Below are 15,559 nucleotides of genomic sequence, written 5' to 3'. Positions count from 1 at the left end.
TGTGTGTGTGTGTGTGTGTGTGTGTGTGTCAAATGTCTTTTCATGGAGGGAGAGAGCATGATGCTCCTTCATCGTCTATGTGAGTCAATTTGTACATCGCATATAATGTGGTAATGATGAGTCGAAATCCACATAGTATCTAGCACATTCATTTATTGTCTTTCGCGTCTTTCATATGCACTCAAGTGATGGTGCATAGGCTAACTGTGCCTTGATGTGCCTTGATTGACGATCTGAAAGCTTAACTAGTTAGAACTGACTGAATAAAGTCAATCTCATATCTTTGCCATTCATAAATCTTATAATGTAGTTATATGTCCATGGTATCACATCGGGATAATTAAACTAAAGAGCTGGTTTATATAGTGAACAAAAATATAAACGCAACATGCAAAAATGTCAAGGATTTTACTGAGTTACAGTTCATAAAAGGAAATCAGTCAATTGAAATAAATTCATTAGGCCCTAATCTATGGATTTCACATGACTGGGCAAGGGCACAGCCATGGGTGGGCCTAGGAGGGCATAGGCCCACCCACTGGGGAGCCAGGTTTGCTAATCAGAATGAGTTTCCCCACAAAAGGGCTTTACTATAAGCAGAAATGCTCCTCAGCATCCCCACCCCCTCATACCGTCCTGCAGGTCAAGAAGCCGGCTGTTGAGGCCCTGGGCTGGTGTGATTACATGAGGTCTGCGGTTGTGAGGCCAGTAGGACATACTGCCAAATTCTCTAAAGGGTGGCTTATGGTAGAGAAATGAACATTCAATTATCTGGCAACAGCTCTGGTGGGCATTCCTGCAGTCAGCACATTTTAGAGTGGCCTTTTATTGTCCCCAGCACAAGGTGTAAAGATCATGCTGTTTAATCAGCTTCTTGAAATGCCACACCTGGATTATCTTGGCAAATGAGAGTTGTTCACTAACATGGTTGTAAACAAATTTCTGCACAAAAATTGAGAGAAATACTTTTTTTTGTGAGTCTGACACATTTCTGGAATCTTTTATTCCAGCTAATAAAACATGAGACCAACAATTCACATGTTATGTTTATATTTCAGTATATTTTTGATATGAGTGTAGTAGCCGCCCGAATCGCGTCTGCAAGAGAGCCGTTCGCGTGGCTCCCTAATTTGCATATCGGTAGACTTTTTGGCAATTATCTGCAGATAAAATCCTCCTCATTGCAGCCATAATAGGTAGGCTAGTGGAGCGATAGCCTCACTCTGGTCCAAAATATGATCAAATAAAACAGACTGAGTTGTTATAAAAGATAATGATACTTATATGGTATTTCCAAAGATATTGATCTAGGTCTAGTGATTTAATAAAAGTGTTGAGAATGGAGTAGACAACTGCTTCTTTCTGTGTAGCAAAGCCCACGATTAACACCAGCTTCATTCTTCAATCATACCTGTATCGCTGTAGATGAGAAAATTCCTCTTAAAAAATAAAGCTTGAAGCCTGTGAAAGTCAGCAGACTCTTACAAGATAATTTAAGAAGAAATCTGTGGGTCAGTGGTTAAACAAGTGTTTTTAAAAATATATAAATTACATACTGCAATTCAAAGAGAGTGTTCACTGAATTAACTGATGTCGTTCTGTCTCTTCTCTTATCACTTATGGACCCAGAACTTAATTGAGCATCTGTTCTGTTTATTTGAGACACATATTTCCATAAGAAGAAGTGTCCATCAAAATTCAAAATGCACTTGCACATTTGAGCTACACAATTTATACAAAAGTATGTCGACACCCCTTCAAATTTGTGAATTTGGCTATTTCAGTCACACCCGTTGTTGACAGATGTATAAAATCAAGCACACAGTCATGCAATCTCCATAGACAAACATTGGCAGTAGAATGGCCTTACTGAAGAGCTCATTGACTTCCAACGTGGCACCGTCATAGGACGCCACTTTTCCAACAAGTCAGTTCGTAAAATGTCTGCCCTGCTACAGTTGCCCCGGTCAACTGTAAGTGCTGTTATTGTGAAGTGGAAACGTCAAGCAGCAACAACTGCCTAACATCAGTGCCCGACCTCACTGCTTTTGTGGCTGAATGGAAGCAAGTCCCTGCAGCAATGTTCCAACATCTAGTGGAAAGCCTTCCCAGAAAAGTCTAGGCTGTTATAGCAGCAAAGGGGGGACCAATTCCATATTAAAAGCCCATGATTTTGGAATGAGGTGTTCGACGACCAGGTGTCCACATACTTTTGGTCACGTATTGTATCTTTGTTGCAGGCGCAGAGTAACAATTGAATAACATGAGAGAAAAGAAATTGTGTCCATCACACAGTTTGTTTGATTTGACATTTTCAAGATGTTGGTCTATTTACTTAAATTATGTTTCAATAAAACACATCATTTAAAGAACAAACATACCTGTGGCAATTCATATCTTGCAGTAAAATACTTTTCTCTCAAGACAGGTTCAATGTTTTTAAAAAAGGTTGCTTATCTTGCTTAAATAGTCCTGATCATATAGGCCTAGGTCTAGACGATATCCCCCAAAACTAACAATACACTGAATTCATACATGTTCAGTGATTTTAATTGTAAACACTTAAATAGTCCTGATCATATAGGCTTAGGTCTAGACGATATCCCCCAAAACTAACAATACACTGAATTCATACATGTTTAGTGATTTTAATTGTAAACACAATACCACAACTGAATTTTTCCAATCTAGGAGGTAAACTCAATAATGTATTTAATCATTTCTCTGCATATAAAGGATGGAATGTGACAGAGGCCACTAAAATAGCAAACAAATATATTTAACCCGTCCTGGGGGATCCTGGCTGGCTACTTTTTCTATTTGGCTGGCTACTCCAAGTGCTTGTGGAAAACACTGCATGATCCCACTTATCCCAATGGGACATATTGCATTAACACTTTAAGAGGATAACTTGGTATTCCTAACACCTAACAATGAGGTTATTATAGTTGATTGACATGAGGAGAAATAGGAAGGAGGAGACCGTACTTGACGCCTGTCCGGGAGGCCGGAACCCCACAAGAAAATTGTATCTGTACTGCATCTATTTAAACTCAGATTCAACTTCAAATGGTCAAACCGGGTTGTGTTTTCATTGCATTGCTTCCAGTCCGCACGCATGCACAGAGCCATACAGACACGCACACTAACTTCCCTCTCACAGGTCCCCTCTTTCTCCCGTCCCTCCCATGACTTCCCACCATCCTTTTGTCCATTCCTTGACTCTCCCAGGCTGAAAAAAAAATGCATTCCTGTTGGGCAAAGCAGGGCTGATAGTTAGCGCGACGAGGAGCTCACTGAAGGGGGCTCTACATCTTTTCACAGCACTCCTGGCGGGGCTTCAATGGCAGATTGTGTGTATGGAGAAGAGCATTGATCTTTTCACACACTCATTAATGGTCATTTTCAATTAGGCACTGGCCCATTAAAAGAGACCACTTTATAAGGAAAGACAGGGCCACTTCTTATGCTGCCTTTTCACATGGCCACCTTTGACGAAACTAGCCATTTCCTCCATAAGGGAACTAGGGATATGATTGAGAAATATAGGGCAGAGGAGATGATCATGTCTTTCCAGGGAAATCATCTTAATGTCTTGTTAAGACATGCCTATTCCATGCTATTACGAGACCACGCCACACTAAAATGCCCGTAGAGTTTTTTCTGTTCCTGGAAAATGGTATGGTTGGTGTGTTGTGAATTATGAATAGCTCACATGCTTATAATGAGGGAATTCATAGGAGCAAATGTCACCTTTCAGGGAAGAGGATAGTATCTGGTAGAGAATGTTAGCAAAAGCAGTGCTTACCTGCATTGATCATTCTATGGTCTTCAGAAGGCAAAAGCGGAAAGAGAAGACAAACGACACAAATCAAATCAAAGTGTATTGGTCGCGAACACAGTTCAGCAGATGTTATAGATGGTGCAGCGAAATGTTTATGTTACCAGCTCATAACAATACAGTACAATGTCAAACAAGTACACCAATAATCTACATGAAAATTATAATAAACAACAAGACATTTTGAAATGTCGGAACGAATCCAAATAACAGTAGTCCAAATGCAATCTATATGTATATACACCAGATGAATTTACAGCAGATATAGTAAGAATGATATGTTCAGCAGTAGATATACTAAGAATGATATGTTCAGCAGTAGATATACTAAGAATGATATGTTCAGCAGTAGATATATTAGAGTCAGCTATGTCAAAAAATCCAGTATATAAATAAATGAACAGTGTAAATAAAACGCAATGTTCAATAGTAGAAATTTTAGAATGAGCTATGCAGAGAATACAGTATATTAATACACAATATAAAACCCCATGGCAAAATGGATAGAAATGCAGGAATTGGAGAACAGTCGGTTAGTACTGGTTAGAAGAACATCGGCACCATTTTAGACACTGAAAGAGAGAGGAATGAAAAGGGGCGGATGAGTATGGGTTGAATTGAGTGACAGAGTGCCAGTGAGAGGCAGGAAGAGCAGAGGCGGTGTATGGGGGTGATGGACAAGCATAAACGCACCCTTTACAAGTCGACAACCCCGTGTCATCGATGGAAATGAGAGTTCGTGTTTTCGTGTCAAAGTTTGAGAATAGGAATATATATATATGTATATATATATATATATATATATCTGCATTGAGAATAAAAGAGTCTCAAATTAGTCTGAAAACCAAGCTGTAAGCTATAGTGATGCAAAACATGAAACCAATAGAGCCATGAACTAACCCATAACACAGTAGTCTGACTGCTGACAAAGCCCATTTCTCCTATAGAGAGGACAAGGACGTGGTAATCAAATTGCCTGGCTTCCACATGCATAGGCGATGGAGCACTCAAATTATGTGGGTGGCGCACCTGGCCACACGCGCGTGCGCACGCATACACACACACACACACACACACACACACACACACACACACACACACACAAATGTCAGTCTGCCTGCTCGCCTAGCTCCATGATGCAGATCGAGAGCGACCGGGAACTGCCGCGGTGCATCGGAGCTCATCCATAAAACATGGCCTCCTGGTGGGGAAGTATAACCGGTGGAAAAACAGAGTGTGGGGAACCGGGAACCGGGAACCAGGAACCACACCACTCCTCCTATGTATTATTAACATGCCAGAACACCTGCATGCTAACCAGGAAGATACCCGTGTCGTCTGAATCACTGTGACACACAGACATTCCCACTCTGGCTCCCTTTGTGTTATTATAACCATGCCAAGATCGATGTGGGTTATCTTGTGCTGTCCTTTGAGTCTGTATCTGGATTGCATTCACTTTGGCGCGAAACAGAAGAGAAAGGGCTGAAACGGGGAGGTACCATAAAAAAATTATTGTTTTCCATGTTACTACGGAGTGCCCTAACGAATAAGACCCTGTTTTGTCCTAGCATTGGTTTTAGTGGTGTACTGGCTCCCAGCCTCTTTCTACAGGTCCCCTTTCTCTCCTGTCCTATGTCCCCTTACTCCCCTTGATCCTTCATTATTCCAGACCTGGCTTTATGGAAGGGGGAAATGGCCTATTATTCAGAGTGGGAGGCTTAGAGGTCTTAAGGGGTGATTTATATGGAGAGAAGGAGCATGTATATCTGTGGCTGTGGGGCTAGGCCTGGCTTTCCCAGATCACTTAGGCTAATGTGATTAGGGGGAAGGAGGGTGGGTTCGTTTGCTTCAAAGTGCTGCTGCTGCTGCTTTAAATGATTCATGAAGGGTGAGTCAGGCAGAGGGAGAGAGAGAGAGAGAGAGAGAGAGAGAGAGAGAGAGAGAGAGAGAGAGAAAGAGAGAAAGAGAGAGAGAGAAAGTTAGAGAGAGAGAGAGAGAGGGATGTGGTCTGTCACAGGACTCCCTCACACACACGTGAGCGTGCACGCACACACAGTAATTTAGTAATTTATTCACACACGTTCACTCAGTCTCTCATTCAGTTACTTGTTGACTCAATTACAACCAACCAACAAGAGACTTCTAATACAGTTGTCTACGGACAAGAATATGGAGTCTTGAATTCACCTTGTCTGATCAGACCATACTGACATCCTCTAGTCTACACCAGTGCTCTGGATCCCTCATCTACTAGTCTACTACATGTACCCTGAGAGAGGTCTGTCCCTCCAGTGTGTGTGTTTGTTTGTGTGTGTGCGTGCGTGTGCATGACTGAGCGTGACCGTGGACAGGAGAGGGAGAGCACAGAGGTGCTGGCAGACGGACCCCCCCCCCTCCCTTCCCCTCTAGCCTCTGAAAAGGTTATTGGGCTGTTCCACCCACACACTGGCTAGACACACTGTGTCATTCCACAATTAATGGACCACTTAGAGGAGAAAATCAACATTTTTCAAGAGAAACCTCATATATTGTTTCAGTTCATAGTGCAGAGTTCTGGTCAGGTTTTTAACAATTCAAAGAACCTTATATTTCCTTATGGGTGAAAGGCCCATATGTGTTCTGTAAAAGTCACAGGGTTCTGAAAGGGAAGCCTTCAAACACCAGTGGTGCATTACCAGAGAGCACAACAGTGCTCATTGACTTGGGGTGTGTGTGCGTGCGTGTGCGTATCCCCTCTTTGTGACCGAGGCTCAGCTGTGTGACTCCTGTCGTCTCCCAAAAGAGCCCCAGCATACTGTGCTCCCTCGAGAGGAATTCAGACCAATAAGGAAGGACTGAAGGGGAGGAGAAGAACAAATGTGACCCACTCTCTCTTTTTCACACACCAGACTGTTTTCACATTGGCACATGCTCTGAGGAGAGGGCAATAAGTTTGTTAGGGCTCGGACACACCGGTAGCATTTGCTGGCCGAGGGTACTTAGCACCTCTGAACAGAGTGCTGGCTGTAATTCGTAAACCGAGTGCAAACCGATTCTACAAAAATGTCGGAAGGCAGACGTCCACCAGCAGGTGGTCCCTAAAACACACTGTGCCAAACAAACGGCAGACGAACGGCAGATCAACATTCGGTGCGGTCTGTGCGGTCCTTTAAGGAAGCACTTCATGGCAAACGGAGTCCAGCGCTCATTTAGGTAGTTGGGTTTGGTTGGAGAGAACTCACCATGCATGCACTTGGTTTGAGGAATTGGAGAAGAAATGGAACACAACTTTCTTAAATACTGTCGAATAACGATTTGGCACCAGATACCGTTTGAAGAATCAAAGTCAATTGCAAAATTCTCTCTCACCTGTTTGCAAAAAAGTCAAAGCCCCAAAAAAACGGTTTGAGATATGTCAGGAAACCCGTAAGACGAGACACATCCTCACAATCGGCAACAAATAGTCCTCCTTCAATTCTGACACAAGAGGCCTTTCAGTCGCTGAAGCAAAGGGGACGTAAAGGTTGAAAACATGCATGGGTCTGTTTGGAAGCTGCAGGTCATCAGTGACAGACAGTGGCGGGGGGGGGGGGGGGGGGGAGGAGTGGAGCTACTTCACTTTCTCACAGGCCCAGGGACTTTTAAGGTTGTAAAAAGTCCACCAGCTTCCAGCTGTGAGGCGTAAACACACCCTTCTCTGTCCCCCTTGTCTCTAGCCACTTGAATAAATAGGGGGGGGCTGGCAGAGAAATGGGCCAGAGGAAAGGAAGGGCTCATTTGGTGACTTGTTTACCTCCTCTCTCTTTTTCTCATTTGTTACTCATCCTCAGTGAACTTCCTGAGACAGTAGCTCAAAGGACGCCAAGAAAAAGTAAGCGCAAAGCTGTCGCTTATCTTCAAACTTCAAGGCTTTGGTTCAGCTGTCAGAAACGGAGTGAGGACCATGAAGACTGAATCCTCCCATGAAGACACAATCTCCCCCTCCCCTCACATGCTGGTCCCATTTGTTTTCGGGGAAGGGGGTGGTATAAACTTAATCTCGGGCGATCGCCATTGAGGTCTCGTATCGAGCGTCATTTGCATATCTGGCATCCGGGCCTATAATTATATGATAGAAGATGGAAATGTTAAAAGGATTCCTTTCGCTCAAACCGCCTCCTTTCAACAATGGCCACAATTTCACGCCGTGCAACTCCTCATCTCCGCTGCGAGCCAGACTGCCTTGTTTAATTTAGTGTGAGGGACTAGATTAAATACCTCATCGTCGCAGGCATCGAATAGGGCAACAGGAGGCCCAAGAAGGACCCCACTGAATTTAATCAATTAAATTAAATTAGGGCAATTTTATGCAGAGTTTGTCAAATGTGATTGTTCTATGTAATTACAGATGATTCAGATAACAGTTAACAACAAAACAAAAGCAGTTTCCTTTATCGAAAACAACACGCATATTGCATCTAAAATGAATACCTAAAATATAACAATTCATGTTTTGCTCAGCAACTTTGTCTTGCTTTTAGAAATCCTAAAAACATAGTTGCTCATTTCACAACTCGTCAGAGAGATAATGGGAGATAGTATGAGGGAGGCAGGTAGTGTAAGGGTTAAGAACGGCGGGCCAGTAACCGCAAGGTTGATGGTTCGGATCCCAAGCCAACTAGAGAGATTGGAGCCCGGTATGGCTGTCTGTGTCTCCTCCAGGTCGGAGGGGGTTTCACTCTGTACCCAGTTGTGTGTGTGTGTGTGTGTGTGTGTAATCCACTGCACTTCTATCCACTCTACAATTGAGCTCATTTCACCCTTAAGAAAGTTCAGACTTCCAAAGAAGGCTGGCAAGACTCAAGTCATATCATTCCTGTCTAACTTTTGTACTGAAAGCTTGGGGGGAATATAGACCTACCAGTCCCAAACACATTCACTATTGGGTTCAATGCATGACTGGACTACAGAGCCTGGACTAAAGGCATTAATTACCATGCCTTTGAATGTGCGGAGTCATTTAAGTGAGCCGTTAAATTTGGCCCTAGTCTCAAAGTCAAAAAGTCATTGAGGGAACGAAGCCATACATAAAGTGATGAGTCAAGTCGCGGTGGCGGCGATGACATCACACAGTCCTCAGTCTGCCCCCTGCTTTTAATATGCCCCGGCCCAATCTATCATTCTTGTCTTCTAAAGACTCGTCTTCTGTTAATAGCCCCCCACCCACTACACCATCAAACACACCCACCCTCCTTTTGAGAAATAGATTAATTCATTAACTGGCACTAAAACGCTCACTATTAGAGGAAATGGCTTTTAATTTCCCCAATTAACGAGCGCATATAAATCCATCAGCAAGGCCGGCGAGCATGTCCCTAGAGGGAGAGGAGCATGGAGAAGACAAGATGGCCACCGTTGTCTGCCTCCCAAATTACCCACTCCGACACTTGTTGGCATTAGCTTCACCCTCACCACTATCCAGCCACGTATGTCCTCATCAACTGGCACAGGGTTGGATTGATAGATGGTTGTTAATGGTTAACTTCGACAGGAGTTAACTTGGGCTAATTTCAACTTGTTGAAACATGGCTGAGCCCAAAGCAGTACATCGACGCACAGCTTATAGGAACTCACTCTGCCGTAGAAAGTGGCAGAACCACTGACAGGACAGAGTAGGGAGACATTGAACCAATCAGGAGAATGGATCATTTTCACCTCAGCCAATCGGAACTGAGGACAGACACCATAGGCCAATCGGTATAGAAGACAGAGTGAGTAGAAGTGAGTGAGAAGTACAGTTGTGGCTGAAAGTTTTGAGAATGACACAAATATTAATTTCCACAAAGTTTGCTGCTTCAGTGTCTTTAGATATTTGTGTCAATATTTGCAGTGTTGACCCTTCTTTTTCAAGACCTCTGCAATCCGCCCTGGAATGATGTCAATTAACTTCTGGGCCACATCCTGACTGATGTCAGCCCATTCTTGCATTATCAATGCTTGGAGTTTGTCAGAATTTGTGGGGTTTTGTTTGTCCACCCGCCTCTTGAGGATTGACCATAAGTTCTCAATGGTATTAAGATCTGGGGAGTTTCCTGGCCATGGACCCAAAATATCGATGTTTTGTTCCTCAAGCCACTTAGATATCACTTTTGCCTTATGGCAAGGTGCTCCATCATGTTGGAAAAGGCATTGTTCGTCACCAAACTGTTCCTGGATGGTTGGGAGAAGTTGCCCCTCGGAGGATGTGTTGATACCATTCTTTATTTGGCTGAAAGTTTTGAGAATGACACAAATATTAATTTCCACAAAGTTTGCTGCTTCAGTGTCTTTAGATATTTGTGTCAATATTTGCAGTGTTGACCCTTCTTTTTCAAGACCTCTGCAATCCGCCCTGGAATGATGTCAATTAACTTCTGGGCCACATCCTGACTGATGTCAGCCCATTCTTGCATTATCAATGCTTGGAGTTTGTCAGAATTTGTGGGGTTTTGTTTGTCCACCCGCCTCTTGAGGATTGACCATAAGTTCTCAATGGTATTAAGATCTGGGGAGTTTCCTGGCCATGGACCCAAAATATCGATGTTTTGTTCCTCAAGCCACTTAGATATCACTTTTGCCTTATGGCAAGGTGCTCCATCATGTTGGAAAAGGCATTGTTCGTCACCAAACTGTTCCTGGATGGTTGGGAGAAGTTGCCCCTCGGAGGATGTGTTGATACCATTCTTTATTTGTGGCTGTGTTCTTAGGCAAATTGTGAGTGAGCCCACTCCCTTGGCTGAGAAGCAACCCCACACATGCATGGTCTCAGGATGCTTTACTGATGGCATGACACAGGACTGATGGTAGCGACTACCTTGTCTTCTCCGGACAAGCTTTTTTCCGGATGCCCCAAACAATCGGAAAGGGGATTCTTCAGAGAAAATTACTTTACCCCAGTCCTCAGCAGTCCAATCCCTGTACCTTTTGCAGAATATCAGTCTGTCCCTGGTTTTCCTGGAGAGAAGTGGCTTGACCTTCTTGAGACCAGGCCATCCTCCAAAAGTATTCGCCTCACTGTGCGTGCAGATGCACTCACACCTGCCTGCTGCCATTCCCGAGCAAGCTCTGTACTGATGGTGCCCCGATCCCGCAGCTGAATCAACTTTAGGAGACGGTCCTGGCGCTTGCTGGACTTTCTTGGGTGCCCTGAAGCCTTCTTCACAACAATTGAACCGCTCTCCTTGAAGTTCTTGATGATCCGATAAATGGTTGATTTAGGTGCAATCATACTGGCAGCAATGTCTTTGCCTGTGAAGCCCTTTTTTGTGCAAAGCAATGATGCCAGCACGTGTTTCCTTGCAGGTAACCATGGTTGACAGAGGAAGAACAATGATTTCAAACACCACCCTCCTTTTGAAGCTTCCAGTCTGTTATTCGAACTCAATCAGCATGACAGAGTGATCTCCAGCCTTGTCCTCATCAACACTCACACCTTTGTTAAAGAGAGAATCACTGACATGATGTCAGCTGGTCCTTTTGTGGCAGGGCTGAAATGCAGTGGAAACATTTTTTGAGGATTCAGTTCATTTGCATGGCAAAGAGGGACTTTGCAATTAATTGCAATTCATCTGATCACTCTTCATAACATTCTGGAGTATATGCAAATTGCCATCATACAAACTGAGGCAGCAGACTTTGTGAAAATGTATATTTTTGTCATTCTCAAAACTTTTGGCCACGACTGTACTGTAACGTCCTTGTGTGGCTAATGAGGAGAGACAGAGACAGTCAGACAGAGACAGTCATTACTGATGTAGTGAGTGTATCACTATATCAGCCACACTGGAGATTGAAGCGGCAGGCGTGAGATTTACAAAGCAAATGTGCGAGCAAACAGGCAAAGTCAGACAGAAATTACTGAACAATCAAGAAAATAAATATCAGTGTACAAGTCCAAGCCGAGCATTATTCAATTTTGCCTACTAATTATACTTTTCATTCCATGTGCAGTTGGGCACATTATGTTCAACCATTTAGACAGCAATTTCACTGTCAAACACAATTTCACTGTCAAACTCTCAATTTCACTGTCAAACTCACAATTCCACTGTCAAACTCACAATTTCACTGTCAAACTCTCAATTTCAACCCCGGCTCTCGTCATCAAACCAGATTTGTATTGTTGCTTTTTTTCTTTTACAAAACACATTAGTCAAACCAGAAATGCATTAACACGAGAACAGGCTCAATTTGCAGCCATTTGTGGCCCAGTCACAGTAGTTAATTCTGCAATCCTTCAGAACCCATACATATCCATGAACTTCAGGCAGCCCAAAGTGATTACATTGTCTCCCTATTCATGAGAAGACTGGAAGAGGAAAGTGACACCTCTGTCCACACACACACACACACACACACACACACACACACACACACCTCAACCCTCCGTTTCTCTTGTGTTGGGGCGAGATAAAACTCAGCTGAAAAGGTTGCAATCAATCTTCATCCCAGGTGGCGTGTGCTATAGTTTAGCTTGGCGTTAATGAAGGTTGTGTCTTTTCTCTTCTTTTCTGGGAGGGAGATGATACAACTGGTGTCTAGGTTAATGAAGTGCATCCACCTCTCTCCAAAGATAGAATAGACTTCATTAGGCAGCCTTAGGGCCACACACACATGTATGCGCAGACGAGCAGACGCAGACACGGACACACACACACAGTCATATGTAGCGCGTCACAAACACTCACACTCTTGTAAAAACACACATCCTGTACAAAGGCATGTATTGCATGGCATACGATCACACAGGAACTCTTTCTCCCTCTCTCTCTCGCTCTCTCTCTCTGTCACACACACCCCTCACAAGGAGTCGTGCTTCCACTTCTCTTCAGCCAAAACATATTCCGCCAGCGAGCTTGGACATAATCTATCACCCCAATAAATGTGTCAGTCATGGGAAGTCAGAGAGACAGTGCACTGGAGTGATATGCGGGGTCTGGGGATACTGAGATGCACGTCTCATTCGCTCTCTCTCTCTCTCTCTCTCTCTTCTTCTCTCAAAGGTCACCTCAGAAGCAGTGTTCTGACTGACAATGAGAGAACAGGAGATGACATCAGAACACTACAGCTCCGTAAGCTATCGTTCAACCGGATAGAGTGCAGAAAGAGAGAACCAGTGTTACTCACTCTCCCGCTCCTTCCTTCCTTCCTTCCTTCCTTCCTTCCTTCCTTCCTTCCTTCCTTCCTTCCTTCCTTCCTTCCTTCCTTCCTTCCTTCCTTCCTTCCTTCCTTCCTTACTTCCTTCCTTCCCTCTCTCTCTCTCTCTCTCTCTCTCTCTCTTTCCTTCTCTCCATTCCTTTGGCTCCATTTCTTCACCTCCCTCGGTCTCCCTCTCCTTCCGCCGTAACCTCTCCCTGACCCTGTTCTTAACCCAGAGAGGGACTTTTGCAAGTGCAAGGCGTTATGGGTAATGGCATGTCATGGCCACATTAGCCTGATGGGTGGAACGCGGGTGACTCGTTAGTCACTACAGCTTTGCCAGAATCCAGTTGGCTCCCTGACTGACAGTATGCCTTCCAGATGGACGTCTGTGGCTGCATCCCGATTCTCCAACCCCGTCACCTTAGCTTCTCCTTCCACTCAAGAGATCGGGGTAGCCTTTAGTTTAGTGGTATGGTTAGCTGCCAGCTGTCTAGGTGCCCTATTGCTGTGTCTATGAACCACATAGAAACCAATAGAGAGCACTGGCCCTTGGTAAACAACAGCTAAACGTATGGCCTGAGCACAGCAGAGACACAGAGACGGGAGACGCAGCACGACGGCAGTACTCGTAAGCAAAGATTACACTCTATTAGCGGGCTGAACAGTTTGCCGATGAGGAAATGTGGGTCGTTAATCATGGTCTCGACGATAGAACAGGTGACTGAAGAGTTCATACAAGATCATGGAAGAAATGACACGGCTAATGGCACGAGAGGAAAGAGGGAAACGGAGGCTGTCACCTTGCGCTCTGCACCGGCCTATCATTTGTCCTCTCTGACAACATTGGATGGTTGTCCACTCAAGAATGGTTGATGGTGACGGTAAGGGCTTGACATCCGTCTCAGTGTGCAGACATAAGACATTACGCATATCTGGTCAAGAGAAGCAAACAAGGACTTTCCATTCATATAATCTGATACATTACTGCTATTACTTATATATGACCATTCAAAATCCAGTATTGTTTTTCACATTCATAAAAATGCCCTGGCCAAAGTTATACTCCCTGTTGATCTCCCAATAGAGCAATATTAACATGCAGCCTGAAATGATGAAACCCAAGCTCATTAAGAGGCAAAGATGTTATTCCACTAAATGAACTAACAAGTAAGTCCACTGATTATTATCATATAATTATGTAAGCATAATCACATAAAACCCTCTAGGGTTTTAAAATTCACACAATGTTAAATACTTAATTTCACAACCAGCAATGAAATGAACAGGCATGGTTCATATACAGAGAACTGGGATGTTATACACCAAGTACTCTGTGTGTGTGCGTGCGTGCGTGCGTGCGTGCGTGTGTGTGTGTGTGTGTGCGTGCGTGTGTGAGTGCGTGCGTGCATGTGTGTGTGTATTTCCAGTACCCTGCAATGTAATCAGGGGCTGTGGAAGCAGGTGTGCAGGCAAGGCGAAGCACTATCTGCATGATGCCGAAATCCCAAAAGGCACAAACCAAAAGTGTACAGTAATACTGGATTGCATATAGCATGTGGAAAGGTTGGATAGTGACTAGAGGTCTACCGATAATGCTTTTTCAATGCCGATACAGATACTGATTATTGGAGGACCAAAAAAAGCCACTTTTATTTGTTTTATTTAAAAATATATATATTTCACCCCCTTTTTCTCCCCAATTTTGTGGTATCCAATTGTTAGTAATAACTATCTTGTCTCATTGCTACAACTCCCGTACGGGCTCGGGAGAGACGAAGGTATAAAGCCATGCGTCCTCAGAAACACAACCCAACCAAGCCGCACTGCTTCTTAACACAGCGCGCATCCAACCCAGAAGCCAGCCGCACCAATGTGTCCGATGAAACACTGTGCACCTGGCGACCTGGTTGGCGCGCACTGTGCCCAGCCCGCAGGAGTCGCTGGTGTGTGATGAGACAAGGATATCCCTACCGACCAAACCCTCCCTAACACGGATGACGCTAGGCCAATTGTGCGTCGCCCCACGGACCTCCTGGTCACGGCCGGCTAAGACAGAGCCTGGGTGAGAACGCAGGGTCTCTGGTGGCACAGCTGGTGTTGCGATGCATTGCCCTAGACCACTGCGCCACCCAGGAGGCCCCACAGCCACTTTTATTTTAACTTAATATAATACATAAATAAAAATCTATTTAGTCTCAAATAAATAATGAAACATGTTCAATTTGATTTAAATAATGCAAAAAAAAGAATGTAAAAGTGCAATATGTGCCATGTAAAAAAGCTAACGTTTAAGTTCCTTGCTCAGAACATGAGAACATATGAAAGCTTGTGGTTCCTTTTAACATGAGTCTTCAATATACCCAGTTAAGAAGTTGTAAGTTGTAGTTATTAGAGGAATTATAGGACTATTTCTCTCTATACCATTTGTATATCATATACCTTTGACTATTGGATGTTTTTATAGGCACTATAGTATTGCCAGCCTCATCTCGGGAGTTGATAGACTTGAAGTCATAAACAGCGCAATGCTTAAAGCACAGCGAAGAGCTGCTGGCAAATGCAGGAAAGTGCTGTTTG

General features: G+C 43.9%; 1 protein-coding gene across 8 annotated transcripts in view; it reads right to left on the bottom strand.

Annotated features, from left to right (window-relative positions):
- LOC109907909 (agrin) overlaps positions 1-15,559 on the bottom strand; it is a 271,660-nt gene that overhangs the window by 188,165 nt on the left and 67,936 nt on the right. For 5 of the 8 annotated variants that reach the window (XM_031794088.1, XM_031794082.1, XM_031794083.1 and 2 more), the window contains exon 3: positions 3,809-3,829. The exons of the other annotated variants lie outside the window; for them this stretch is intronic. In XM_031794088.1, the coding sequence (XP_031649948.1) occupies positions 3,809-3,829 (21 nt within the window). The remainder of the gene's footprint in view (positions 1-3,808; positions 3,830-15,559) is intronic. 8 annotated transcript variants of the gene reach the window in all.

The sequence above is a fragment of the Oncorhynchus kisutch genome, linkage group LG17 (assembly GCF_002021735.2).
Source record: "Oncorhynchus kisutch isolate 150728-3 linkage group LG17, Okis_V2, whole genome shotgun sequence".
Taxonomy (NCBI): domain Eukaryota; kingdom Metazoa; phylum Chordata; class Actinopteri; order Salmoniformes; family Salmonidae; genus Oncorhynchus; species Oncorhynchus kisutch.
The sequence above is the reverse complement of the archived record's forward strand: the minus strand, read 5'-3'. Positions and strand labels throughout refer to the sequence as shown.